Source organism: Lissotriton helveticus, chromosome 5_1 (genome assembly GCF_964261635.1).
Source record: "Lissotriton helveticus chromosome 5_1, aLisHel1.1, whole genome shotgun sequence".
Lineage (NCBI taxonomy): Eukaryota > Metazoa > Chordata > Amphibia > Caudata > Salamandridae > Lissotriton > Lissotriton helveticus.
The window spans coordinates 2,049,569,192-2,049,595,691 of record NC_136065.1 but is presented as its reverse complement, the minus strand read 5'-3'; the positions used below and the strand labels follow the sequence as shown (position 1 = coordinate 2,049,595,691).

Genomic DNA, 26,500 nt, shown 5'->3' with positions numbered 1-26,500 from the left:
TCCAATCCACCTGCCTTGACTACTGTTACTCAACAGGAAATGGTTGCATCATTTTGATCATGATCTTACCACGCATATCTCCTCAGATACTTGGCAGTTGATTGGGAGGCTTTCTCTTCGTAATAAAATTGCCCCTTCTCTAATTCAATCTAAATTCTTCTCTCTTAATCTATTACATTGGACTCCAGCATGCTTACATTCTCTTAGTCTTAAAGATGATGATCTTTGCTGGAGTTGTGATTTGGCTACAGGTAATTATCCTCATATGTTTTTTGAGTGTTCTTTACTCTAGCCTTTTTGGGATTTGGTCCATAAACATCTCATGTTAATATTTAAGATTCAATTTCAGCTCTCTTTTACCATGGTTTTGTTGGGCCTATGGGCCTCACCTATACCATTACCTTTGGACTCCTTAGATTTGCAATTAATAGATTTACTATTGACAATTGTGGTGAAGATTATCCTTATGGAATGGAAATCATTTAATTCCATCTCTTAACATACTTGGTGGGCGTGGGTATCTTTTTTACGAGGAGCGCATACCTCGGTAGATGAGGCTCATCTCTCCCCCTCTATTTCTAATGGAGTTTGGAGAGCTTTAGATGAGTATATGGATTTGGCATCAAAAGGGTTGGTGGAGCAATATCCCTTTGTGGGGTCTATATGATTACTGTTGTTTCTTTATTTTTGTAGTGTTGCAGGAGATCCTTCCCTTCCTTCCTCCCTTCCCTCTTAACTCTCCCCTGTGCTTTTCTTTCTTTTTCTTTCTGTCTTCAGCTTTCTTTCTTTCTCTTTTTCCTTTTTTCACCCCTTAAACAATTTTCTTTATCAAAGTGATACTTTTGACTTATGGTTCCTGGTTGTCATTCTTCTCACTTTTTTGCAACACACCGATAAAATTTTTGAAGGAACTATATGAGATATATTTGCATTTGCAGCTGAAATCTTGTATTTCTTTTTTGAGCAATTATATCACTTTTTTTTTGTATTTAACTTGTTATATGCCTCTTTGCAAAACTAATACAATTATTGAACAAAAAAAAAGAATCTAGGTAAAGCATTTCACAAGAGTTATGTTATGTAGTTAAATGGTTTTGTCAGGTGGTTAAATCCTCAACACATGAACCCTCTAATGGCTCGGTAGTTCACCTTCCACCTTTTGCATAAGGAAAATTCCGGGTTGGCATACACATCTATATGTGTTAATCTAGCTTCAACTGCAGCATATCTTAAAAGTAGAGAACACCAGTCTGTTTATTCGTACCCTACTATAAAGGATTTTATGGAACTGCACACTAACAAGCATGCCATCTCCATATGCAGTGGTATCCCCAAGTAAGACCTCACTTACTATTTGAGCTGCAGCATTCTTGTCCTCCTGGATTCCTCTCCAGGTAAGTGGTTCTTAGTTGCCATCTGTTCCCTGCTGAGAGCTACCAAACTTTAGTCTCTGTCACTCAAAGAGCTATTCATGTAGATTCATAAGGACAGTGTAGGTGCTAATAATGCATCCTTGCTTTCTACCAAAGCTGCTCTTATCTTTCCCTGTGAGTTAATCTGTTTATTCGCCAACTGCCTGCTACCCCTAGCGCACATTTGAACCACTAAAAAGAGGGACATAACAGCTTTCCTAAGTAAATTACCATAAACCTGATCAATTGTTCCACACCTAATTACCCCTAAGCGAAAACCTGGCACTAAACATGATTGCTCCTGTTTGTAGCACTACCACTGATCTCCAGGTAAAGACTCCAACTTGGGCTCTCTACAGAATAAGGAAGCATATTGAGTAAACTACTGTTTTGTGCCTCTTGGATGCAGATGATCTTCATTTCATGTTGTAATTTGAGTAGATACCACCGATTGTTACCCTGTCTAACCAGAACATTTGAAAAATATTTAACACTATACTGTTTGAAGTAACGTTCCTCCAAGTCTAAAAGAACTCAGATAGGATTATCCTCAATGGGGTGCCTAACTCAGGGGAAAAGAAAGAAGATGCACTGAAGATGCACTGCGATTTTGGGAGGTTGAGACTTTTCCATGACCTGTTGCATGAGATGTCGATCCTCTTCCGGGTGTCTATACAGTAAGTGTGTTATCGTGTGTGCAGATGGTGTGCATATCAACAGCATTCTATAATGGACTTGAGGCGTTGAATCAATAAAGCTCCCTGTTATGTTTGCATTGGAAAGACAGTGGCTGAGGTGCTACGAACCATCATGCCACTTGGAGGTCACATCAGAGGTGAAAGCTTAAGTGCATTTAAGATTGTGAGACGTGTGATAATTATCTCTCTCACCACTAGATGTTAAAGGGCCTTAATTGTTGGAAATAGAAGGGCTAAGAGTCCCTATTATGTCTCTCTCTTTTAACTTTTTTCTATTGGGGGGACATTATAAGTCCCTAGCTGTTTCTTGGAATATATATTTATAATGGCCATTTGTATGTAATGTGTGTGCCTATTTATAGTTTCCATCAAGTGAATGATGTCACAATAGGTTTTACAACCCAAACGGACAATCTCAAGCAAAGGGACATTGAAGAACCATTAGAGGTTAAGCTCTTTGCTTTTCAATGGATGTCCATTTGAAGTACACGCCTGAGTCTTTCTCTCTATTCCACAGAGCACGAAGGCAAGTCGGGCACGAACACCCGTCTCGCGATTGAAACTGTTTACAACATGATGAGTCTGCACTCACAGCGTAACGCCGACAAGTTCGATGATATCCGGCATGTGATCATTCTCATGACTGACGGTAGGTCCCACCTACTAATATATCTTAGAAGCTGTGCATCCCTACCTAGAAAGCCTGAAAGGAAGGGATGGCTTGACAGGTGGTGAGTCCCTTTGTGGACAAGAGAGAAGCTGATGAGGATGTCTGAGGTAAGAAACTGCCATTTGGTAGCAGAGACCGAGTTAGAGTTCTGTCTTTGCTTCATCTCAACTTGGTAGAAAGTTCTGGTTTAAATCCTGTGCAAAGACTGGGCTTACCCACCTCAGCCACTAATCTGCAGCAGGACTTTATTCTTATTGTTGTTAATGTTCTTTGGGTCTTACAAATCACATGTAAGCCTTTAAATGGACTCACAACTTGTTGTCACACTGTTAATGGTACCATTACATAACTATTTTCCTCTTTTTAGGAAAATCCAACATGGGAGGAGACCCCAAACTTTCCATGTTGAGGATCCACGACTTTTTGAAAATCAGTGAGGGGAGAGAAGATTATCTGGGTAAGAAAAGCAGGATTGGAGCCAAGGGGAGCAAATGCCAACTATGCCACTGATGTACAGTGGCACCATGTTCTATGATGTATTTAGTCATTATATCTCTTGCCTACTTTAATATACATATTTACATTGTGTGTCAAGGACAAACCTATTTGTACAAGGACACACAACATTCTAAACAAGCATTTGAAGTGCCATTGTAAATGACAATGCTTTTTTATTAAGGTGTTTAAAAAACCTGCAATATTAAAAGGCATTACCATTTACAATACCAATAGGTCAAAGTTCCTAAAATGCAAGACCTATTGCATTACAAATGCAAGGCCGTAACTGAGTGCCCCACTACACGTAGCACGACTTCCACTCGCTGCCGTTTTTGTGCTTGCCCCAGTTTTTACTACTGTTATCCATTTCCAATGATAAATAATGCCGAACTACAGGTACCACAAGACAAAGCGGCACAAGCTCCCCAAAAAAAACCACACCAGAGAATTGCTTTAACAAAAATCAAGTTAAGCCTCTTTGAACAACCTTGCATCACATCCTCTTGGCAAACTGCCAAACAGGAAGGAAAGCATGCTTCTTTAATCCTGCAGTGTACAGCCTCCGCCCTCCCCATACAAATATCATGAGAGCTCTTGTGAACCTCACACGGACTGCAGCAAGAGAGTGGAGGGCAGGAAATGCACTGGTTGTAGCTGGAAAGTCAAGGGGGTTAAGTCACTGAACCCGACAGAGATCAGGTTAATCAGTAACCCCACCACCCCAGAGTGCACACACATCACAGTGAGCGGCCAGCAACCCTTCATGCGGATCTCTGTGGTCCATGGGACTGGGTAGAAAAGAGACCTTCACAAGCCCCAGGCAGGGTTCATCTACACTATTCTATCTTCGCGTGTTCAAAGGGTGAGACGTTCATTTTCAGCTCAAATGGCGTCTCTCATCCAGCGGTGCACTCTCTTAGTGTAGCGCTTGGAAACAAAGGCATCCATTCATTGTGTTTTTTTCTATTTCAGGGCGTGCTTTACAGGTGTTACCTTGGCACAAATTAGGTTGTTATAGAGAGGAACTTAAAGTTCCTTCCAACAGGTGAGCGTCTAAAGCGCTTTTAGGGAGGGCACATGCGAATCAGAGAAAGTTTTAAAAAAAACAGTTATTGCAGAAAAGAGGTGCGGATGGGGAGGGGCTTGTTAGATATGGGGTGGTAGCCGGGATCCCCACCCTCAGGGGTCAGCGACAAGTGATAACGGGAAGCTGCCTCTTACTTTCACAAAGAGCTCCACTCGCACTGCTCGTCTGAATGCTGGCCGAAATGAGGGGAACTGGCGCAGGGAGGTAGGGGCCATCTAGATTGTCCTCTTCTGACTGCTCTGCCCCTCGAGGGTGCACCTGAACCTCATTGTGTGCTGCCAGCACTTGCGGAACCCTGCTTCCGGTCCCCAGCACTCGGTAGCAAACTTCCCAACAGCAACAGTGCGAGCGGCGGGAGGGATCCTGTGCCCGGCACTCAGTGCAAGACTTCACCGCACGTCCAACTGCGGGACCAGAGCAGAAGCCCCAGAACGGCAGCTATCTCCTGCTTCGCCTCTGGGTGCCGCACCCCCAAACTGTCCCAAAGTTGGCTTGAAAGGGAGTGGTACTGAGCTGGAAGCGCTAACACACCCAGGAAGGAGCAGAGGCCGGCCGGTGCACTGCTTGCAGGAGTGACTCACTCTGACTAAGGCCAGCTCATCACTCCCAAGGAGGCCCGCTGTAGCAAAGCATACTCCAGACTCCACGAGTGGACGGAATACAGAGAAAGGGTCCCGAGTGCTGTGTACTTACAGAGAGAAGTACTGGGGACCCAAGTGCGTCCTGTTCCTGTCCGGCTGTGAGAGGAGGCACCAGGCAACAACGAAGTAGTCCCTACAATAAAAGATACCGCCCTGCAGCTTAAGTTGACTGTAGCTGGTCGATGCTGCTTCCTCCAGAAATGGAAGAAACCGGAAGCGACTTATCGGACGACTAGCCAACAATGAGCGAGATAAGAGGAGCAATGCCAGATTTCACCAATGGCAAGCAACAAAACAAAGAGAAACGCAATGGGTGGAGTTTCACTAGTAATGCTGACTACTTGATGCCTCGAAGAGGCAGCGCATGCGCTGCCTATGCGAGACCTAAAAAATGAACGGCTTCCATTGTGATTAGGAACTGATCTTGTTGCTGTTTTTAAACGTGGCCTGCTTTCGGAAGGTCCTGGAAAATATAATTGCAAGGGATCACCCAGCTCTCTTTTGTCTTCCAGTTGGTATATCTAGCATAGAAGAGCTCTCAATGTTACACAGTATGTGTACCTGATATGCGAGGGATCTCACTGTTAAACCGTCAATCAACCTAACATTGATGCACGCTTACTGTAACACTGGTAGTAAGGCTGGAGCATTCACTGTTAAACAGCCAGTAAAACTCGTATATCTTACACTGAAGTTCTTCCACTGTTACAGTCTTTATATATAACACTGGAGCGCTCTCACTGTCACTCAGCCAGTATATAGAACATTGGAGCACTATCACTGTTTGCACTGCATCTAACACTGGAGCTCTCTCACTGTCACTCAGCCAGTATATATAACATTGGAGCACTATCACTGTTTGCACTGCATCTAACACTGGAGCTCTCTCACTGTCACTCAGCCAGTATATATAACATTGGAGCACTATCACTGTTTGCACTGCATCTAACACTGGAGCTCTCTCACTGTCACTCAGCCAGTATATAGAACATTGGAGCACTATCACTGTTTGCACTGCATCTAACACTGGAGCTCTCTCACTGTCACTCAGCCAGTATATATAACATTGGAGGGCAGGCACCTCCCAACCCGAGGGTGTTACACGGGAAGGAAATTAATGAAAATGCTAACACACAGGTGAGTCCATAAAAAACTCCAGAACAAGTGGTGAGTCCCACTGAGACGGGAGTGGGATAACAAGAACCAAAAAGTGATCTCTCCCCAGAGAGGTGCTACAAGGAAAGGAAGTGGGTTGATTTTTAAAAACACAGGAGCCAGGCACCTCCCAAACCGTAGGGTGTTACAAGGAAAGGAAATTACTAAAAATGCTAACACACAGGTGAGTCCATAAAACACTCCAGAACGAGTGGTGAGTCCCACTCAAGCGGGAGTGGGATCACGAGAACCAAAACGTGATCTCCCCCCTATATTACACACAAGTATATAAACAGGATACAGGCAGGATTTACATTTTCATAGTACTAAGAAAATATAAAATGCAGAGGCTTCAAACTAATATAAAACTAAATCCATATTTGATTAGATAATATTGGTTCATTCTTGATTATATGTGTGGTTATCAGTACTATATTACATAAAAATATATAAAAATGATACAGGCAGGATTTACATTTTTCACTGTACTAAGAAAATAGATAATGCAGAATGCCCAGTCATCTCTACTTCCATATGTCCATAAGCCTTTTCATTTGCATACTTGTTTTCCTTCTCCGCTTGCATACTGGCCTTCACATTCATATTTGTAACTAACATTTTTCTGGTTTACCTTGTGGTTTTCCAACTTTGCAAACTCACTGAATGTACTCCATTTTATTTTTCTTCTTTTGTTGACATCTAATTGGAGCTCTAATATAAGGCAGCAATAAAAAGTGTGTTCTATTTCAGCTGTATGAAGGTGACTAGTGCCCCTCAATGCATGCTATACGATGTCTGACAATAGTGGCAGAGAAAATATAGTTGAGGAGCGAAGGTCTTTCTATCAGGGCCCCTGTGCGGAGACTGGCTGATGCATTGCCCTAGTGAACAGTGTGTCCAGGCCTATGTGCTGGTTCCTTGCCTTAAGTTTGCTTGGAGTAGGTAGGAGGATATATATCTATGTGTGCTTAATTTGGTACACTGGTGTATGGTAGGGTCTCATCTCTATTTCAGGAAGATGTTCATATTGGACAATGCTTCTGAACATACACCATTCCTGCCACCCTCCCGAAACCCGTATACCTGGTGGGCGGGGATATATTCAGGTAATTATCTTTCTTTAGTATAGTTTTCCCATACCCTGAGGAAAATCATCCTCCCCTTTTCTTTGTTATATTCAACTCTGTATGCAATAAGAGCTTATACTGGTCTGAATTTGAGCCCAGTACACATGACACCTTGCCCAGTGAGACTGGTCTGTCTGAATCTTGGGCTTAGAAACCCATGAAATATGGTCAGCAACAAAGACCATAGGCTGATGTAGGTTTTTACGGAACCTATGAACCTTTGAATGTGGCAGGCCCTATTAGTAGGTCACACTTTATTACCAGAATGATATAAGGATGGAACCCTTAGACACTAATTGGTTCACTATTTGTTATCTGTACTTCAGGCCTGTACACAAATATAGCAGAGAAAACACCATACTGGGTGTAGAATCTTTGTTCGATTGATAGGATACATGTAGAGTCAGCTTTTTGTATGAGTTGGGGGTAAAAAAGAGGCCTCTCTGCCTGCCAATTTGCTGGACTGCAAACTGCGTCTTCATACTGAGGAAGGCCCGCAGAAAGTCTAGCTTACTGGAAGACTTGCGTGAGAGAGTACTATAGACTGACCCACAGTCTTTACCATGGATCCTTTACTAAGCGTGTCTTCACCATGCATGCCTTTAGCACATAGTAAGTACCACACATATAAGTATTTATGCCGGTACATCACAGTATTTACCATACAGTAAATATATATGTATAATAACATAATTATGTTATTTAAAAGTAATGGTTTAGGAGTGAATGGAGGTAAGGGTGATTCTTGAGTTCATGGGTGAGTGGAGCTAAAGGGAAGTAAGGGTGATTTTAGGGTTAGGATGTATACTATATATATGTATATATCTATACTACTGTTATAAAGAGAGAACTGGGAACCTTTGAGGCGGGTAAACTCGGGAACCACAGCGCCAATCAAAACACCCAATACATCATTTGAAACGTTAGGGTAAGCAGATGGACATAGGCTATATAACAGAAAAAAATATACCTTAGAAGGGCAAAGTACGTTATTTGCCAAAGTAGTCCCTTGGAAGTAGCGCCATCTCTGAGGTGGGCATTTGCGCTAACGACGTAGAATTTTAGGCGTGCTGACATCACGGGTCGGCTATTTTGGTAAAGTAAACCGGTCGGCCAGGAGCGGGCAGGAGCGTCCAGGAGCACAGAAACGACACCCTGCGGAGGGCGACATGCACAACAAACGGACAGGAGCGCGCACGCAGGGGCCCCAGCCTCCGAAGCCCAGAGCAGCACCAGCCCCAGCAACGTCAGTAAGAGCCCCGCCATGCTGCACTCACCTGCTCTCCGCACGTAGGGGCCCCGGCCTCGGAAGCCCAGAGCAGCACCAGCAACGTCAGTAAGCCTGCCAACCAAAAGCCACATAGTCTGCTGCCTGTCCTCGGCCCTGCTCGCTCCCCAGGCTCTCAGCCGCACTCCCTCCTCCGCCCCTCATGGCTCTCAGGACGCTCCTTCCCCGGCTCTGCTGCTCCCGCTGATGACCGCTCTGATGCCCCCAGCCCCCTTCTGCCCCGGACAACCTCGGGACGGGCTGCAGTGCAGATTCCAAATGCAGATGCGACCTCAGTGCATTCCTTAACGTACACAGATGGACGGCAATAGCGGGAAGTCTGTACACTAGATGAGGGAAGTCTGAGGTGAGTGTACTCGAGTGATGGTGTGAGGTTGAGGTCACTGGGCTCAGGAGGTATGATAATAAAAATATTTACCAAGTAAGTAGCTTAAACAAGTGACCCCCAACTCTTAAAAAAAGGGTTCGTGGAGGATCATGCCCGACACAGTTTGTTTCCACGTTTTGATCACATCCCAGGCACAATATATAATGAGTAGGAACAGAAATATGTAGTTGTACAACGCAGAACTAAAAAAAGTAGCTTTTTTTTTTTTTTTACTGTTATGAGAAACGGTATCCGGAAGGAGTATATTCCAACCCCAAGATATGGAATAAGAAAACACCACGTGCACTGCACAAAGGCCTTTGGCTAGCGTCCACCCGCCTGAGCCTGTGACGCTTCACTCTGCCCTGTCTCCAGTGTAACGAAACGTACACACTCCAAGGACCAAACATTGCTGCATTCGATCAATAAAAGGTCGACACTCGGTCTGCAGCATTTAAAACAATTTAGGATAACCAAGAAAAGGGGCAAGAGTACTATACAACAAACGAGAACATTAGAGGAAGGCACATTCCAGCTCCCACAAGAGGATCTATCCATTCTACATACATACAGTTGGAGGCAAATACCTACTTGATACAATGCGGTAGACACACATTTGCAAATAATTAAATTGTTTTCATGGTGTGTTCACTCTACTCTTCTTCCAGTGAAGTGACCTTCATCTTGACCGAAATCGAAAGAATGAGAGGCTGAGTTGGCTTTATTGTATCCCAGCTCATGCCTACAACCTGCTGAACTTTACTTATAGGAAGGACTGCTGTCCTACATCCGATAAAAAGAAATCTCAGTAGAGGGCGATAAACTGATCAGGCAAATTCTCTGGCAAGGACACATGAATACTTGACCTTGAGACTGCCACCAGTACACTGACTGTTCCCTGAGCCTCTAGCTTGAGACCAGAACAATTGGGCTCTGTTACCCCTTAAGTAGAAAAAAATCAGGGGAGAATATGGAATTTTGCCATTTTGTCAGAATTAGGATTTAGCAATGAAATTCGAGGCAGTGATAAATCCCTGATAACAGTGCCATATTAGATGTCTTTCCCCGCTCAGGTCTTGTGGTTACTTACATGTTAACTACAGATAGTGGCTCCTAGAATAATGTATCCAAACGGGGCCCAACAATCCATGTTGTAAATACTGTGAAAACACTGCCATTTGCGTCATCATTTAACAATGTCATGAAAAGTTGTCAAATATGCATTGATGCAATTAAAAATCAGTTGCAACCTTCCAGAAGGCGGTACTGACTGATGAAACTACTTTAGCACAACAGTAGTGTCTCATGAAAATTAGTCACCACCGCCTTCCTCATATCTCATCATCAAACATGAAACTGACTTCATGTACTGCAGACAAGTGCTCACCGACGTATTTCCCAAAGAAGCTTGAAGAACCAGTTACCAGATGTGTTGTTCTGCAAATTAAGTTCACAAAATACATATTCGTAGTGGGTCGCAGTTTTTGCTAGCCAATTAGTGTGTGAGGTAGGTCGCAAATTGAGACCCACTGCGAAAGGTTAGTCACAGGCATGGTGGTCTGCTGGAGTCAGCTTTTAAATAAAGCTATATTTTTTTTGTAAATACAGCCAGTTTTTCTAAAATGTAAATGGGATTCAGTAAGTACGTTTATTTTTAGTTAATTAAAACCATAGTAATCTATACTACTATTATAAAGAGCGAACTGGGAACCTTTGAGGCGGGTAAACTCTGGAACCACAGTGCCAATCCAAACACCCAATACATCATTGGAATTGTCAGGGTCTGCAGAGTGACATAGGCTATATACCACCAAAAAATATACGTTCTTTAAAAAATATACGTTAAAAAAAAGTAGTCCCTTGGAAGTAGCGCCGGCCGTGTGCGCTAACGACGTGCGTGCTGACATCATCAGGAGCGCGGGGAGGAGCGGCGGACAGGAGCGCGAGGAGGAGCAGCGACAGGAGCGCGGGGAGGAGTGGCGGACAGGAGCGCAGAGGAGCGGTGAAGTTTGCAGAGGCTGAGGAGCGGCGGCGCCCGCGGTGGGCTTGCAGCGTGGAGCGGACAGGAGCGGTGAAGTTTGAGGCTGAGGAGCGGCGGCGCCCTGACGTAGGTGAGTGTGGGGTTGCAGCGTGGAGGGGACAGGAGCGCGGGGAGGAGCGGGGAAGTTTGAGAGCCTGATTGCTCCCGGACAACATCGGGACGGGCTGGGGAAGTTTGAGAGCCTGATTGCGGGCTGCTAGTATATATATATATATATATATATATATATATATATATATTATACACACACTCACAAACACATATTTATAAATGCATGTGGGTGGGTGTTTTTACTCATTACCTCCCCTTACCACTACCCACTCCAAATCTTAAAATGACACTTACCTGCCTTTACCTCTATAGCATATATATGTGTGTGTGTGTGTATATATATATATATATATATATATATTATACATACATGTGTGTGTGTGTGTGTGTGTAAATATATATTCACACACATATGTATTGTCATGGCATGCATTCTAAAAACATACAGCCGCCCAAGAGCAGTGATATTTCACCAGTCCTGAAAGGCGCAAACAAGAATCAAGTACAGCATCTTCACAAAGGAGATACTGCATCAGCATCAGTCATTCAGAAGAAGAATACTCACAACTTTATTTGTGAGTCACAGGGTCTAGGAGATCGCTCGTTATGAAAGCCGAAATGGAGAGCTTGAAAGATGTTGGTTTAGAGAAATGGAAGGAAGAAAGGAAACACTCCTACAGACCTTAGTATCAACATTTCTACCCACAGAGGGTTTAAACTATTGTGTTTTTATCTAGGAACCTAAATCGATATTTCTATTTTATGCCCTTGTTCGGTTATAATCAATAATATCCCTATAACGGCATAGTAATCATATCCATATTCAGTCGTAGCACAGGCTGTCACATTAAGCAAGGCTACTTCCCCGCACTCCTAGAAAGCACAACGTGTTCTCTAAACAAACCAAACCTCCAGCAACCTGGGAAACCCCCCCTTGCTTTTGTTTTGATTTCATTCTATAACTCCTGTAAAGCACTGTAAGAACGGCCAGTTCTTAGTGACATCTTTATTGACGTCTTATGTCTAACCTTACGTCAAACCCGGCACCTTTCAGGTATAAATATACCAACGTTGCCTTAAGCAAACACACGGTGGTGGTTTTGGAGCAGAGCAGCTATCTACTTGCCCGAGAGCCCAGCTGATGCGAGAGCCCACGGACGCTGCCCCTCCTCTTTTGACGCACTGAGAGAGACGCTGTCTTTTCTCCTGCCGAGAAATCCAGCTCCGGTGTTTCCAGATACCTTCGTGGGTTACTGGGATATCAAGTCCTGAGAGAGAGATACAAGACCTCCTGCTTTCTATTAGCCAGGTACGGAGCTGACTAAACCCTTGAAGAGAATTCTTGAGCCAGATTCTTGGCAAAACCAACTTAACTTAAACTGCTACTTACTTACTCCTTCCCACGTTTAGGCTTAGGTCAGGTACACCGGGGTAGGCGTATTTAGAAGCACCAGTTGAGTACGTTAGTCAATGTATATATGCATGTATATATTTTATCTATTTTAAAGTATCATATGGCTAAGAAACCATATCAATGCTTTTACAGTATTATTTTATAATCCTCCTTTTACTGTACGCACTTTACTTTACTACGAGTATTGCAATCCTGGCAATTCATTTCTCTTGCATGAGAAGAAGCCTGCTCAATAAATAACACCTTTTATTGAAAACGCCCGTCTCTCTTTTCTCTGCACTCTGGTGAAACTAAGTATGCACACGTGACTGAGTGAAATAGCTGTCTATTGTTTTCACACGACTCTAGAGATACACTCTTATTCTGGGGGAGCAAAGTTGTCATGTTTTATGGTTGTCAGAAGCTAATCCCTTCTTGTCTATCCAAGGAGGTTGAACTCCTCCTCGTTTATTCGAGAAAGTTTCTAGTGACCTCTGAGCTAGCTGGCAAACCTTAAGTCTAATATAGTCAGTAGAGACCTAGTGGACCTCAGTCCTACGTCTACACTGCTGTTTATATTATTCCAATGCGCAGAGCCTATTGGGAATATAGGAACTACACTACATGGCGCCCAACGTTTGGTAAGGCGATAAATCTAACGCAAGACATTAGAGTAACTCAGTTGTGCTTTTTCACACAGACCCTTTTCCCGTAAATACTCCAAAAGACGTCTGGAGTGGGTAAAAGGTTAAAATCGGCCGGAACTTAGTGGGAAGAGATTTCTATGTGTAGTTTTTGGTTTAGTCAACGTTGAAGGATACAGTGTTCCAAAATATTGTGCACCTAATCTTTGTTTCCTTGAAACCTGATCTGCAACAAAAAACTTTTCTGTCAGAAAAAATGTCAGAAAGTGAAGAAGAAAGGGAGGCGGCTAGAATAGCGGCTCGACTCCTAGAGGATGACACAAGTCTCCTACAGAATGACCCGAATGCTATACTCATTCCGGTCAACATAAGAAAAACTATAACTCTTAATCTTATAGAAAATGGACTAACATCGAGAGGTGGTATAGTCGTATTCGTAATTGAGGCCCATGAATATCGGCAGACAGAGGTATTCTATTCATGGATAAACTTTCCAGCAGCAAACGCTATCACACACGAATTCCACTATTACAAAATAGAGGAACCTCCGGATGAATACACTCCTTTCGAGGAGGTTGAAATTCCATTAAAATACCAAGAGCACCTGCTCTGGTTTAAAGGCACCCTAAAACATAATAATCACATCACCAGGCTCGGTCCACTAGGTAGACCAGGAGCAACGTGGCCGGTTCTAGCCAGCTACACACCACATCCAGACATCGAAAAAATATCAGACCGGGAACTTTTAGCCCAGCTAAAAGTACTAATTAAAATACATAGACAATTAGTCCAATATGTAATGCGGACTTCAACAGTTCAACCAGCTATTAACATTCCACAGCTGACCCCTCATCAGGGGAACACTAACAAAATTACACCTCAGAACATACAATCATGTCTGGGGAAAGTACCCGTAAAACGGGAACAAATTCCATTCTGGTAAGCACAAAAAATAACTCAAATAGAGGCAGTATTTCCGGATACTACACCTACTGAGAAACACAGAATTCTGACTATCTGTCTTCCAATGGGGATCGCACCACATGTGGAGGACTGTGACACTTGGGGCACAGTCTTTGCTTCCATTTACACAAAAACACACGGTGTTCCATCCATGGCGGTTATACCAGATGTGCTAAGACAGATTCAAAATGAATACGGTCCAGAACCTGCTTTAACTCTGGGTATGAAATTACTGAAACACTTCAAGCAGGTCTCGGCTATATTATTAGCCAACATAAAAGGAGAAGCAGCATCTGTGGCGATCCGCCAGAAATTGAAAGAAACAGATATAGCAGAACAACCTCTTGAACTTGCCAGAATCATAGAAAAATCCTATGAAGAACTAGGAAGAGATAGTTTGGTGGGAAACCAGTAAAACCCCAACTAACTGAAAATCCTGAAAAGATATTTATTAAAAATAATCTAAACACTCCAAAAAAGAGCTGGGATGGAAATAAACAATCCACTCCCAAAGAAAAAAGATTCCAGTCCAGAGGAAGGTCTCCTCGGCGGAGAGAAAGATCTCCGGACCAAGGACACAAGTCTCCCCAGAGGGAGCCCTCTGAGAAAAGATACAACCTTAGAAATAGGGATAATTTGAAGAAACCTGATAGATATCAAGATATTTCCTTGCAGAAATCGGAAAGAAGAGGACGGTCAGAACACAGGGAAGAGCACGTCAAGTCCAAAGACAAGGAACCTACTCAAAGTAAAAAATTAAAATTTCCAAGAAAGAAGGTAGCCAGTATTAAAATAATCAAACATGCCGAGGATACTGAGGACACAACTGAAAAGCGGAGAGTGGGCCCAGACAATGCTAGACAGCGCAGCAGAAGTGAACATAGCTCACAAGATCCTGATAAATCATCTGGAGACAGTGGACACGAATGAATACATTCAGGTGGAAACTGCAGACACCAGAGTTAGCAAACCTCATAAAATATACGAAATAACATTACGCACAGAGGGAGATAAGACTAGGAAAGTAAGGGGTCTATTTTGGGATAATCTTTCCAAAGGCTATGACATCCTTTTAGCTGAGAAAGACTGGCCACCAGAGTTTGTCAGGGAGTGCCCTCATGGCAAAGAAATGATTATGCCTGTCTTCTCAAATCATATTCCAATTCATAAAAAATATACATATGCAAGAAAATGGGCAGTAGCCCAAGCTCCTGCATTATATAAAAATCATGTAGGATGGGATGAGGACTCTCCTCCTCACAAAATCCAGTTAAAATGTCAACCAACTGCACAAAGGCAGTACCCAATTAAGCAAGAAGCTAAAAAACAAGTCAGGGAGATCATAGATCAACTTGAATACCAGGGGGTGATTGAAACATGCACCTCACAAATGAACAATCCTTTGTTTCCTGTCTCCAAGCCAGACGATTCATATCGTCTAGTTTTGGACTACAGACACCTTAACTCTTGTTGCAAGACATTTGCAGTACAAAACTCACACAGTGCAGCACTAATGAATAACATCGTGCGCAAAAAATACAAAACAACATTAGACATCTCTAATGGATTCTTTTGTCAAAACATTGCACCTGAAAGCAGGTATTTGACCGCTTTCTCAATAATGGGGTCGCAGAAAAATTTCTGTCGACTCCCATAGGGATTCAAGAATAGCCCAGGATTATTCTCAGCAAGAGTAACAGAGTTACTACAAATATATGATGATGAGGCAATATCTTATGTCGATGGCATCTGTCTGACAGATGACGACTTGGATACTCACTTGAAAAGAGTAAACACCATAATACTTGGGTTTGCAGCGGAGGGTTACAAATTCAACTTTAAAAAGTCACGAATTGCCCATCTAACTGTCCTGTTTTTAGGATATGAATTATCAAGTGAAGGCAAAAGCCTAGCAGACAATTTCTTAGAGAAATGTGCTGTACTCCAAGCACCAAAAACGCTGAAGAACTTACAATCAATATTAGGTTTCCTGAATTTCAGAAGAACTTACATTCTAAATTATGCAGAGAGGGTTAAACCTCTCTATGAACTAATAAAACCTGATTTTAAACCAATCAATTGGACTCAAAAACACACAGAAATTTTGAGATCATTGCAAACAGACATGTTAGCTAAAACAAAATTGCAAACTCGCGATAACACACGCAACCTTGGAATCCGAGTCATCCCAGGAAGATGCGGATTCACGTACCTGACCTCTAATGAAGGAGAAACGGTACCAATAGCTTACAAATCACATTTGTACACAAAAGCTGAAATGAAATTTAGTTCAACGGAAAAAATTCTAACTGCGGTTCAGACTGCTGTAGCAAAAGAAAGAGCCCTAGCACAAGGTAAACGAATAATAATCGTTACACCAGTACCAGCCCTAGAAGCGGTAACAAAAGCAAGCATCCCGAATGCTAAAGCACTACATCCGGTATGGATCTAATGGGTTAATTCTCTTGCTGCAACAGACGTAGTACGAATTTGATCCTAATTTGAAAACACAAGAATTTCTACAATATGAATATGAATGTCCTCTGCCGACTGAAATTCTGCCTCTAGAACATTACGGCTGTATAATATATACAGACGGTTCAGCACAACCCGCAGTTGGGGGTAAACAAGCTTACAGTGCTGCGTGCGCGATTGTTAAAGGTCGTTGGCACGAAGGAAAATTTAGACCACTGGTCACTAAAACCCAATCTCTAGGAGATTGTACAGCTCAGCGAGCTGAACTACTAGCATTTAAGATGGCACTTGAAAACACCGATCGCAAATTCCCCACACTAATAGTGTGCGATTCATATTACTGTGTCCAGTCTTACAATGAATACTTGCAGAATTGGGTTCAAAACGGTTTCAAAGATGCAAAAGGTGGCACAATCAAGCATAAAACGCTTTGGGAACAAGTAGTTCTTTTACCGAAGGAACTACAAAAGACTCACGTGATCCATATACTGAGTCATCAACGTGATGGCGTTCACGTTGCGGGGAATTCATTGGCTGATGAAGCCACGAAGGCAGCTGTGCAAACGGCTTCCGTAGCTGCTATCACCCGGTCAAAAACAAAAATAGACAGCGATATAATGCAAGCTGTCAGTGCTTCAGTAAAAGATGATAGAAAAACACTCCCAAAGGGCTTTCCAGTAAAGTACTCATACATAACTGATGCGAATAATGTTCCTTTTGCTCGAATCCCTGGAGTGGGGGATAGGGCAATTCCAAACATGGAACACAGGTTAGGACTAATTACAGCGGCACACGAAGGGCTGGCTTCTGCACATGCTGGTGGTTCCGCCACAATATCATTATTAAAACAGAGATATTGGTGGCCGGGCATGAGAATACAAACTAAAAACTATGTTCTAGAATGCGAAATATGCCAAAGAATGAAAGTATCAACAGTGAAAAGACCAGCACAGACGCCCCTTCTAATCTCAGATAAACCATTAGCTTGCGTTTACCTGGACCACTGTGGTTCCTTACAAAGGGATGGAAACTATAAATATATCATGGTCGCAGTGGATTCCTGCACGAGATTCATTTGGATGTGGCCCCAGCGCTCGGCTGACGCCAGAACTGTTATAAAAGATTTGCGAGTCTATATCGGCACATACGCAATTGGCATGCTACATTCTGACCAGGGTCCTGCTTTTAGCTCTCGAGCTTATAGGGAGGCCATGACCAGCATGGGCATTGCATTGCGGTACTCTTGTCCCTTCCATCCTGAGGGAAATGGGATTGTGGAAAGAAAAAACCGGGACATAAAGCAATCTATAACGGCGAGGGTATTAGGTTTGGGTGATGGGTGGGTCCAACATTTAACAAGTGTCCAACGTAGTCTTAACAATCTGCCAAGAAATTCTCTAAAAGGTTTCAGTCCGTACGAACTATTGTTCGGTACTAGAATGCATATTCAGGACTTAGATAGTCAGACTTCAGTGGTAGAAGAAAAATGCTTTGATATCCAAGATCGTTTGGCTATTTTACAGGACTTAAATGAAACAAGAAAAGGCCTGAGCAACGTAAAGTTAAAAGAGCAGCCAACAACCACTGAAGATAAACCACCTGTCCCAGCAAGGCCTGTCTGGATTCCAAAGAATGGGGATCTGGTCAGAGAGAAGATCGCGGTGAAGAAGGAATTTGGGCCTTCTTACAGAAAAGCAGTACCTGTCTTAGCTGTCAGCGGAACAAGATCAGTTGTGCTACCGCCCCTTGCTGGTAAAAAGGAGAACGGAGTTGTATCCATCGACCTGGTAAAACCACAATCATGTGGCCAATAATAAGTAGTAGGCCCAGTGGACTCCCAAGAAGTAGCAGAACACCAAAACTTGCTACAATACAAGAGGTTCAAACTGAGAGACTAATCACATTTGATAAACCTGCAGTGAATAAAAAAGGACTATGCAACAATGCCATGGAACTTGTGCCTCTTGGAATCCAAATTGCAACAGTTCGTCAAGAAACACCAGTCTACAACGATGTAGCCTCAGACTATGCTAATGAAACAAAGAAAATTCCAAAGGCAAATAAAAATCTGGAAACGATTCCAACAATTGACAGAACTGCATCTGGCTACTTCATCGATTTCGATAACTTTTCTGAAGATCCAAGCGAGCCTGAAGAACAGCCAACAACAAAAACTTTTAAAGACAAAGTAATTGAACTCTTTCATCAACTCAAAGATACCTATCTGATTTCTCCATGGATTGAATTTTGGATTGTGTTAGGTGTACTTTTCCTCCTGCTTTGGCTCATCATGGTTCTTTGTTTGGGAAAATTCATTGAGGGAAAATACAGTACAATGGACACAGCAAGTCAGAACATTAACTTGGTCCTAAAGCCACACAAGTCATCTCACATCGAGAAAAGAGAACTATCATCCGTGAATGTCACAGCCAATCCAAAACCCGGTGGGGTAGCTTCGGACAAAACTGATTATGAAATCTATGGCCCGGTCGGACTCTTGATATATCCACACCAGTTTAAGGTTTCATTAAGTGACTTTGTAAAACCGAGCACATTCTCTGATGATTGGTACTTTGAACGTATTAATGATATGATGTCAGATTTAGTAATGTCAGCAAAATTTACAGAACATGATTACTTGCAGGGTTCATCGAATTATGAAGAAATGTACTGCAACAACCACTTTGTACATCACTATTTGCATAAATCTGCTCAGCCTAGAAATGTTTTTAATTATAATCAATGGGAACATTGTGCAACTCCACCAAAAGGTAGTTCGAAAACATTTTACGAGAAATTCCCATACTTCTCAGGGTTTAACACAAGTGAAGCAGAAACGTTTTATTTCAAAATGTTAAATAAGACAGGGGTGAAAACAATGCTGACAAACACTAAATTAATCTATTCGGAAACATTTTATGAAAAAATGACTACATTTGGTTTTGATTTTTGGAAAAACAACATTGAAACAAAAACAATCTGGGGTACCAAAGATTGGCAGGTCCAAGGTATAGAATCATTATTTAGAACCTGCATGATCCCAGAACAAATTATATTCTTGAATGATACCATTCAACAGACAACCTGTCTTGGCCTAGCCAAAATTAAAGACTTAAACAAACCGTCTATTCCAAAGCCAACACCTGACAGTAATAGCACTACAGATGTTGAGATAGACGTATCACATATTTTCAACCAAAACAGAACACATCCTGATTGGAAAAAATGGTTGATCTGGCCCATAGACACAAATAACTGTCAAAATAGATTCCTGAACAAAATACAGGGGTTCAAATTGACCAGGCCAGACCCTAGATACTTCCAGAGACAACATCCAGGGATAGTTACAACATACAGTGTAGGAAAACTCTGCCTCGAATGGCTACAGACATCCACACTGGCAGAAATCAAGCAACACTTGACTTTACTTAAAGACGGTGCTGACTTGCGTGATTTCATAATGGGACCACGCAAACAGCGTCAAAAACGTTTCATAGCGGCCGGTATATACGCTGTGTACAACGAAGCTTGGAAAGAAACGCAAATTAAAACAGCAGAAAAAATACGGGAAATTGACCGTATTAATTTGGAAAAATCACTTTCTGTTGTGGACAATGGGTTAATGACTCTGTCCTCCAGAATATATTCACTGGACAGTATTGTATCATCTGCTATTGATATAATAGAGCAGGACTTACTAATGTTACAACACGGTCATGCCCAATTATGTTCTATTGTACAGCTTGGCTGAACGTTGCAAAATCTTCATTCTGGCTACGTACCATGGCGTTTAATCAACACAACGTCATTATTTTCTATCTTTAACCTTACTGATAAACAAATCAGTTTGGCACAAAAAGGAGCAGACTATACGATTCTGAGCATTGAAAAACTTGAGAGATTACCATTAACAATGTCAGAAAGACCTGTCATTGAATGGATAATACACGGAATAATAACAATTCCGATAACAACTTTCCAATTTAAATACTGTCAAGAGTATATACCAGCAGGCCAGTATGAAAGGTTGGGTAAAGGGTACATTAAGTCATCATGGAAATTACCTTACACACACACATGTTATAGTGAAAAGGAACAGAATGTATTTCTTAGTGGTAACAATTGTAAGCGATCACTAAGTGGTATACTTCTGTGTCAAGGTATTAACTTGCATGGGGCCTGTGGAGGGACTTCAAATAACCTTTCATGTCACCAGCATGGCACACCTGCAACACAAATAGAGCCATTCTTTAGACTGCTTTCTAACGGGAGCTACATTCTAATAGTGGACCACAGCTGTTGTGGCATGGTGCCAGAAAAAGCTTATCTTGTGAGCGTTAGTTCCATGGTCACTTGTTGTATGCAAGTATTGTATCCAAACAGCACTCCAGACAGGGAGGCAAAAAATGTGGCCCTTTTTGAATATCTCTTCTATTCGAATTGATACTTTAAGCAGAATGAAGTCTGTTCTTTTACAGACAACAGTGCCCTTGACGTCATCAAAAGAAACGTATGATCTGCAAGTTGCAAGGACAACGGCAGAGATACATAGCCTTTTATCAACAAATTGCCCCGTACATTTCGCAGAAATGCTAAGCCAAATCCTAAATATGTCTGATACCAGTGGTATCCCACATATATTTAAGACAATTTTTTCGGGACTGTTAACACCCTTCAAAACAGTTCTGGGCATTTTTCCTAATTTTGTCCATTCTGTCTTTGGCGGCCTACCACTCCTTTTGGGACTCGTAGCAGGAATTTAATTTTTGATACTTCTGCTCCGATATGGCAAGCCAAGTCGCAGACAAGACACCGGCAACGATGGAAGAAACGATCCTAGCTATACGCTATCGGGACCGCATAACTAAAGTCCTTGGATTAGCCCGGCTAAGAGATCTGAATATGACCTGGTTTCTTTCATTCAGACCCATCTGGCAGAATTGCATCTTACCTGTGCTTCGATGTATGCTATGCGGAGAAGAATGCGTGTTGGACGTCTGTCTTACACTACCATCAGCAGTACTATTGGATACAGATACTTTGCTAAGTCCTGTAACGGCTCATGCATCGTGTTGTCCCTAGCGGCTACCCATTCTGATGACGGCATTCGTTGAGACTTCACCACTACGATTAGGGGTAGTGAAGTACGAGATGAGAGCAACATCACCCAGGTAAGACCTTCTGTGAGCATTGCTGATCCTGACATCGACGATAGCAATCATTCTCACGACTGCACAGTTGCGGTATTTTCCAACTTGGTCGAACTTTCACCTGAAGCGGTAAACCGCTTTTTTGAAAGTCTGTCTGAAATGATGTTCTCCCCTGAACAAAAAGAATAACTTTTAAGCAACAAGCACACGGCGTTCCCTGAACTCTGAATTCGGCCTTCAGCTTTGATAAACAAAAGCTACTGAAAATATTTGGAACTATTTTTTTCTTCTTCCCCTGAAAGCAAAATTATTTTTTTCCAATTCCAAAATATTTACCTTTTTTATGGCACATGTACTCTGCTTAAAGTAGAACTATTCTTAGAGAACAGAGCTTCTATTTTTAGGAACTCTAGAGACAATATATTACCTCAGCCTCTAGCACATTTACAGCAACTGTATTTATATGTGATTAAATGGTCTCGACCTTCTTTTCTGTATTAAAGAGCCATTTTCATGTGTAAATTTCGCAAATCGTTCAGCTAATCATATATATGCATTGTTTTAACTGAATGATTACACTGCTTGAAAAGCGTACAGTACCAATATCATTTTCATGTATTTCGCATACACCATTTCCAATGCAAAAAAAAAATGTATTTTGGGGTGGGTTGGAATACACATGCACCTTTTATATGTTTACTATTGCTTAGTTTTAGTAATGATGGACATTAGATCGTGGAGTGGGTATTGTGTTTTTATCTAGGAACCTAAATCGATATTTCTATTTTATGCCCTTGTTCGGTTATAATCAATAATATCCCTATAACGGCATAGTAATCATATCCGTATTCAGTCGTAGCACATGCTGTCACATTAAGCAAGCAGGGGTGTGGAATTTATTAAAATATCTACTTGTCCATGGGGCAAGTTGCTTCATAAATCTACTTGTCCTGTAACAAAAACCACTTGTCCCTTTGGTGCCATGTGGTTTGGCGACAAATTATGGCAGCAATCTCATTATATAAGTGCTGTTATGTAAATGTATGTAGAGGTACTTGCATAGCGCACGACTACCCGGAGGCATCTCGGCGCTTGTACGAATACCGCTGAGCCTCTCTGATTATGCCAGGGCTCATACCATAGCAGTTTTTGAATACTAGCAATCCCTTTATGTTGCCACGTTTCTGCAGATCTACATACTGGGACTGAAGGTAGTGGTAAGCAATAGTTCCAGGGTTGAAATGCCCTGTAAGTCTGTGCAAATCTACTAACTTGCATTTTTTAAAGGTTTTCAACAACTCTTCTCTAATCTTTTCCCATACTGAGAAATGTTGGAAATTTACTCCTGACAATGGCAGACGTAAACCTTTTTCCAGAGTTAGGAAAAAGTGGTTGATGGAAAAATTACCTTCCAAACACTCGGGTTTTCGCATGAGCAAATCTACACATGCAAATTTGCCCATGATAAACTGCAGTTCACAAATATTTTCCAGGAGTACATTTCTTGCCCTACTTCTATAAATTCTTGTAAATTCACGAAAGCCATACAGCTGCACTTAATGCAAGGACATATACCTAGGGTGCACTTTTGAGACTTTCTTTAATAATACGGGCCCTAATTTGGTCTGGGGTTAACCACAACCTTTTGTGTTTGTTAAAATTCTCTCTCCCTCTCTCTGTATCGGCTGGCTTCAATGTGAGTGACGGCATTAAGCTCTTTCACAAGGAGTATATTGGCACGCAAAGTAGTTTTGTTCAGTGGCAGTAACTAAGGTGGCAGTGTGTGCTTTTTTTAGACCCATTTTTTTGTTGCTTTTGCCAATGTTTGTTATAATGGTGAGGGCCTGGCAGCTCTCACATGAAGAAGGCTTTACAAAAACCATGGCAAAACAAGTCACGTATTGGCAAAACTAAAAAGCTGATCACTAATTTCAGACCTACTGGCTTTGCCAATGCTTGTTTATTCTTATGTTTCTCATAATCTTATTGAAACTGGTTACACTGATTTTCCAATATGAATATTTTTGCGAAATACTAGCATGCATCAACACATTTTACTAAATGATGCTGCAAAAAAACGGTACCTGAAATTTCACAGTAGTTTAGCAAAATGTGTTTTTTTTGCCTACTTTCATTTATTTAGGAACCCTTTATATTGAAAGCAAAGAGTCATTAATCTTGCTCTCAAGCTTCTGCAAATATTTGCATCTAATCAGAGAGCATTCTGGGAGCATTATGCATAGCCTCATATTGCTAAACTTTGAAACTGTGAGTACACATTTTTATACTGTAACCACTGTCAGTAGTGCGATCAGAACTTACGTTTACTTAGAGCACTCACCCTAATAATAAAGGCTTTCAATTATTGAACCATAAATACAAGTTTGAACAGCATTAACATAGGCACACAAATAATAACTTAACTTCAGGCAGTGCCCTTCCCTGGCCCTTAATGTGCTACTGCAAACTGGCAGCCAAAGGGTTTGTGCTGCAGGGGGTTGGGCCTACTTGTCCCACGGACAAAATACACATTCAAACTTGTTGCCCTTGACCTCAAACAATATGTCCTGGGCGTCGGGCTATAGGAATTCCACATCCCTGAGCAAGGCTACTTCCCCGGACTCCTAGAAAGCACAACGAGTTCTCTAAACAAACCAAACCTCCAGCAACCTGGGAAACCCCCTTTGCTTTTGTTTTGATTTCGTCCTAGAACTCCTGTAAAGCACTGTAAGAACGGCCAGTTCTTAGTGACATCTTTATTGACGTCTTATGTCCAACCTTACGTCAAACCCGGCACCTTTCAGGTATAAATATACCAACGTTGCCTTAAGCAAACACACGGTGGTGGTTTTGGAGCAGAGCAGCTATCTACTTGCCCGAGAGCCCAGCTGATGCGAGAGCCCACGGACGCAGCCCCTCCTCTTTTGACGCACTGAGAGAGACGCTGTCTTTTCTCCTGCCGAGAAATCCAGCTCTGGTGTTTCCAGATACCTTCGCGGGTTACTGGGATATTGAGTCTTGAGAGAGAGATACAAGACCTCCTGCTTTCTATTACCCAGGTACGGAGCTGACTAAACCCTTGAAGAGAATTCTTGAGTCAGATTCTTGGCAAAACCAACTTAACTTAAACTGCTACTTACTTACTCCTTCCCACGTATTAGGCTTAGGTCAGGTACACCGGGGTAGGCGTATTTAGAAGCACCAGTTGAGTATGTTAGTCAATGTATATATGTATGTATATATTTTATCTATTTTAAAGTATCATATGGCTAAGAAACCATATCAATGCTTTTACAGTAGTATTTTATAATCCTCCTTTTACTGTACGCACTTTACTTTACTACGAGTATTGCAATCGTGGCAATTCATTTCTCTTGCATGAGAAAGAAGACTGCTCAATAAATAACACCTTTTATTGAAAACGCCCGTCTCTCTTTTCTCTGCACTCTGGTGAAACTAAGTATGCACACGTGACTGAGTGAAATAGCTGTCTATTGTTTTCACACGACGCTAGAGATACACTCTTATTCTGGGGGAGCAAAGTTGTCATGTTTTATGGTTGTCAGAAGCTAATACCTTCTTGTCTATCCAAGGAGGTTGAACTCCTCCTCGTTTATTCGAGAAAGTTTCTAGTGACCTCTGAGCTAGCTGGCAACTTTAAGTCTAATATAGTTAGTAGAGACCTAGTCGACCTCAGTCCTACGTCTACACTGCTGTTTATATTATTCCAATGCGCATAGCCTATTGGGAATATAGGAACTACACTACAAAACCCCTCAGTGGCCCTTAACAATTTCCGACCAATTACCAACATTCTGTCACTAGCAACATTACTAGAGAAATACATGCACCTGCAACTCAGCAAACACATTGATGAGTGTCATCTCCTTGACCACTGCCACTCAGGCTTCAGAGCTGGTCATAGCACTGAAATGGCTCTAACTCACATTGTTGTTGATCCTCTGAGATTGCTTGATCAGAATGAACCTTGCCTGCTTATTCTACTGGATCTCTCATCTGCGTTTATTATGGTCAAACATGAGAAGTAGATCAACTGCCTGGAAAATAGGATTCATATATCTGGTCCTGTTTTTAACTGGTTGCCTCATTCCTACATAATAGAGCTTAAAGAATTAAAGTCAATCAAACCCTCTCAGACATTTCACCGGTATCAATAGAGGTACCTCAAGGATCTACCTTGCCACCCACATTATTCAGCCTGTTCATGAAACCTCTTACGGATATTCTGAAGCTTTCTAACATTCAATACCATGTGTACACTGACGATATACAATGGTACTTGAAAATCTCCTCTCCCGATCATATCAAAACTCTCAACTCCACCCTACCAAATACCGAACAATTGTTAACCCACAATTACAAATTCACAATCACATTATGCTCAAAACACTCAAAACTGAATTCCTCTTCATCGCCCCTTACAATCGCTCAGCCCCCATAAAAGAGTGGCTCAAAAACTTACAGCTTTCAACTGTGTCCCCATGTCATGACTAGTAGATCACTTGGTATAACATTGGATAAACACCTATATGCAAGACCATATCAGTTCAACCACTAGGGGAGCTAACTAACATCTGAGCCCTTCTTGCCACCTGATGACTTTCAGTTAGCAGTCCAATTCCAAGTCATCTCTAGGTTAGATTATGGGGGTGCTACTCTTGCAGGCCTACCCAAAGCAAGATTGCCACCTCTTAGGGACACATGGAACTCTGCTGCAAGGCTAATCACTGGATCTATAAGATTCAACTCAATGAAAAAATAAAGGACCCCCTGAAATGACTAGAAGTTCCTAGGATAGGGAAATAATTCAAATTAGAGT

At 42.0% G+C, this 26,500-nt stretch overlaps 1 protein-coding gene across 2 annotated transcripts in view; it reads left to right on the top strand.

Moving 5' to 3' along the window:
* Window positions 1-26,500, top strand: part of LOC144756261 (complement factor B-like) — a 457,893-nt gene that overhangs the window by 171,369 nt on the left and 260,024 nt on the right. For both annotated transcript variants that reach the window (XM_078645906.1, XM_078645904.1), the window contains exons 8-9: window positions 2,628-2,759; window positions 3,148-3,237. In XM_078645906.1, the coding sequence (XP_078502032.1) occupies window positions 2,628-2,759; window positions 3,148-3,237 (222 nt within the window). The remainder of the gene's footprint in view (window positions 1-2,627; window positions 2,760-3,147; window positions 3,238-26,500) is intronic.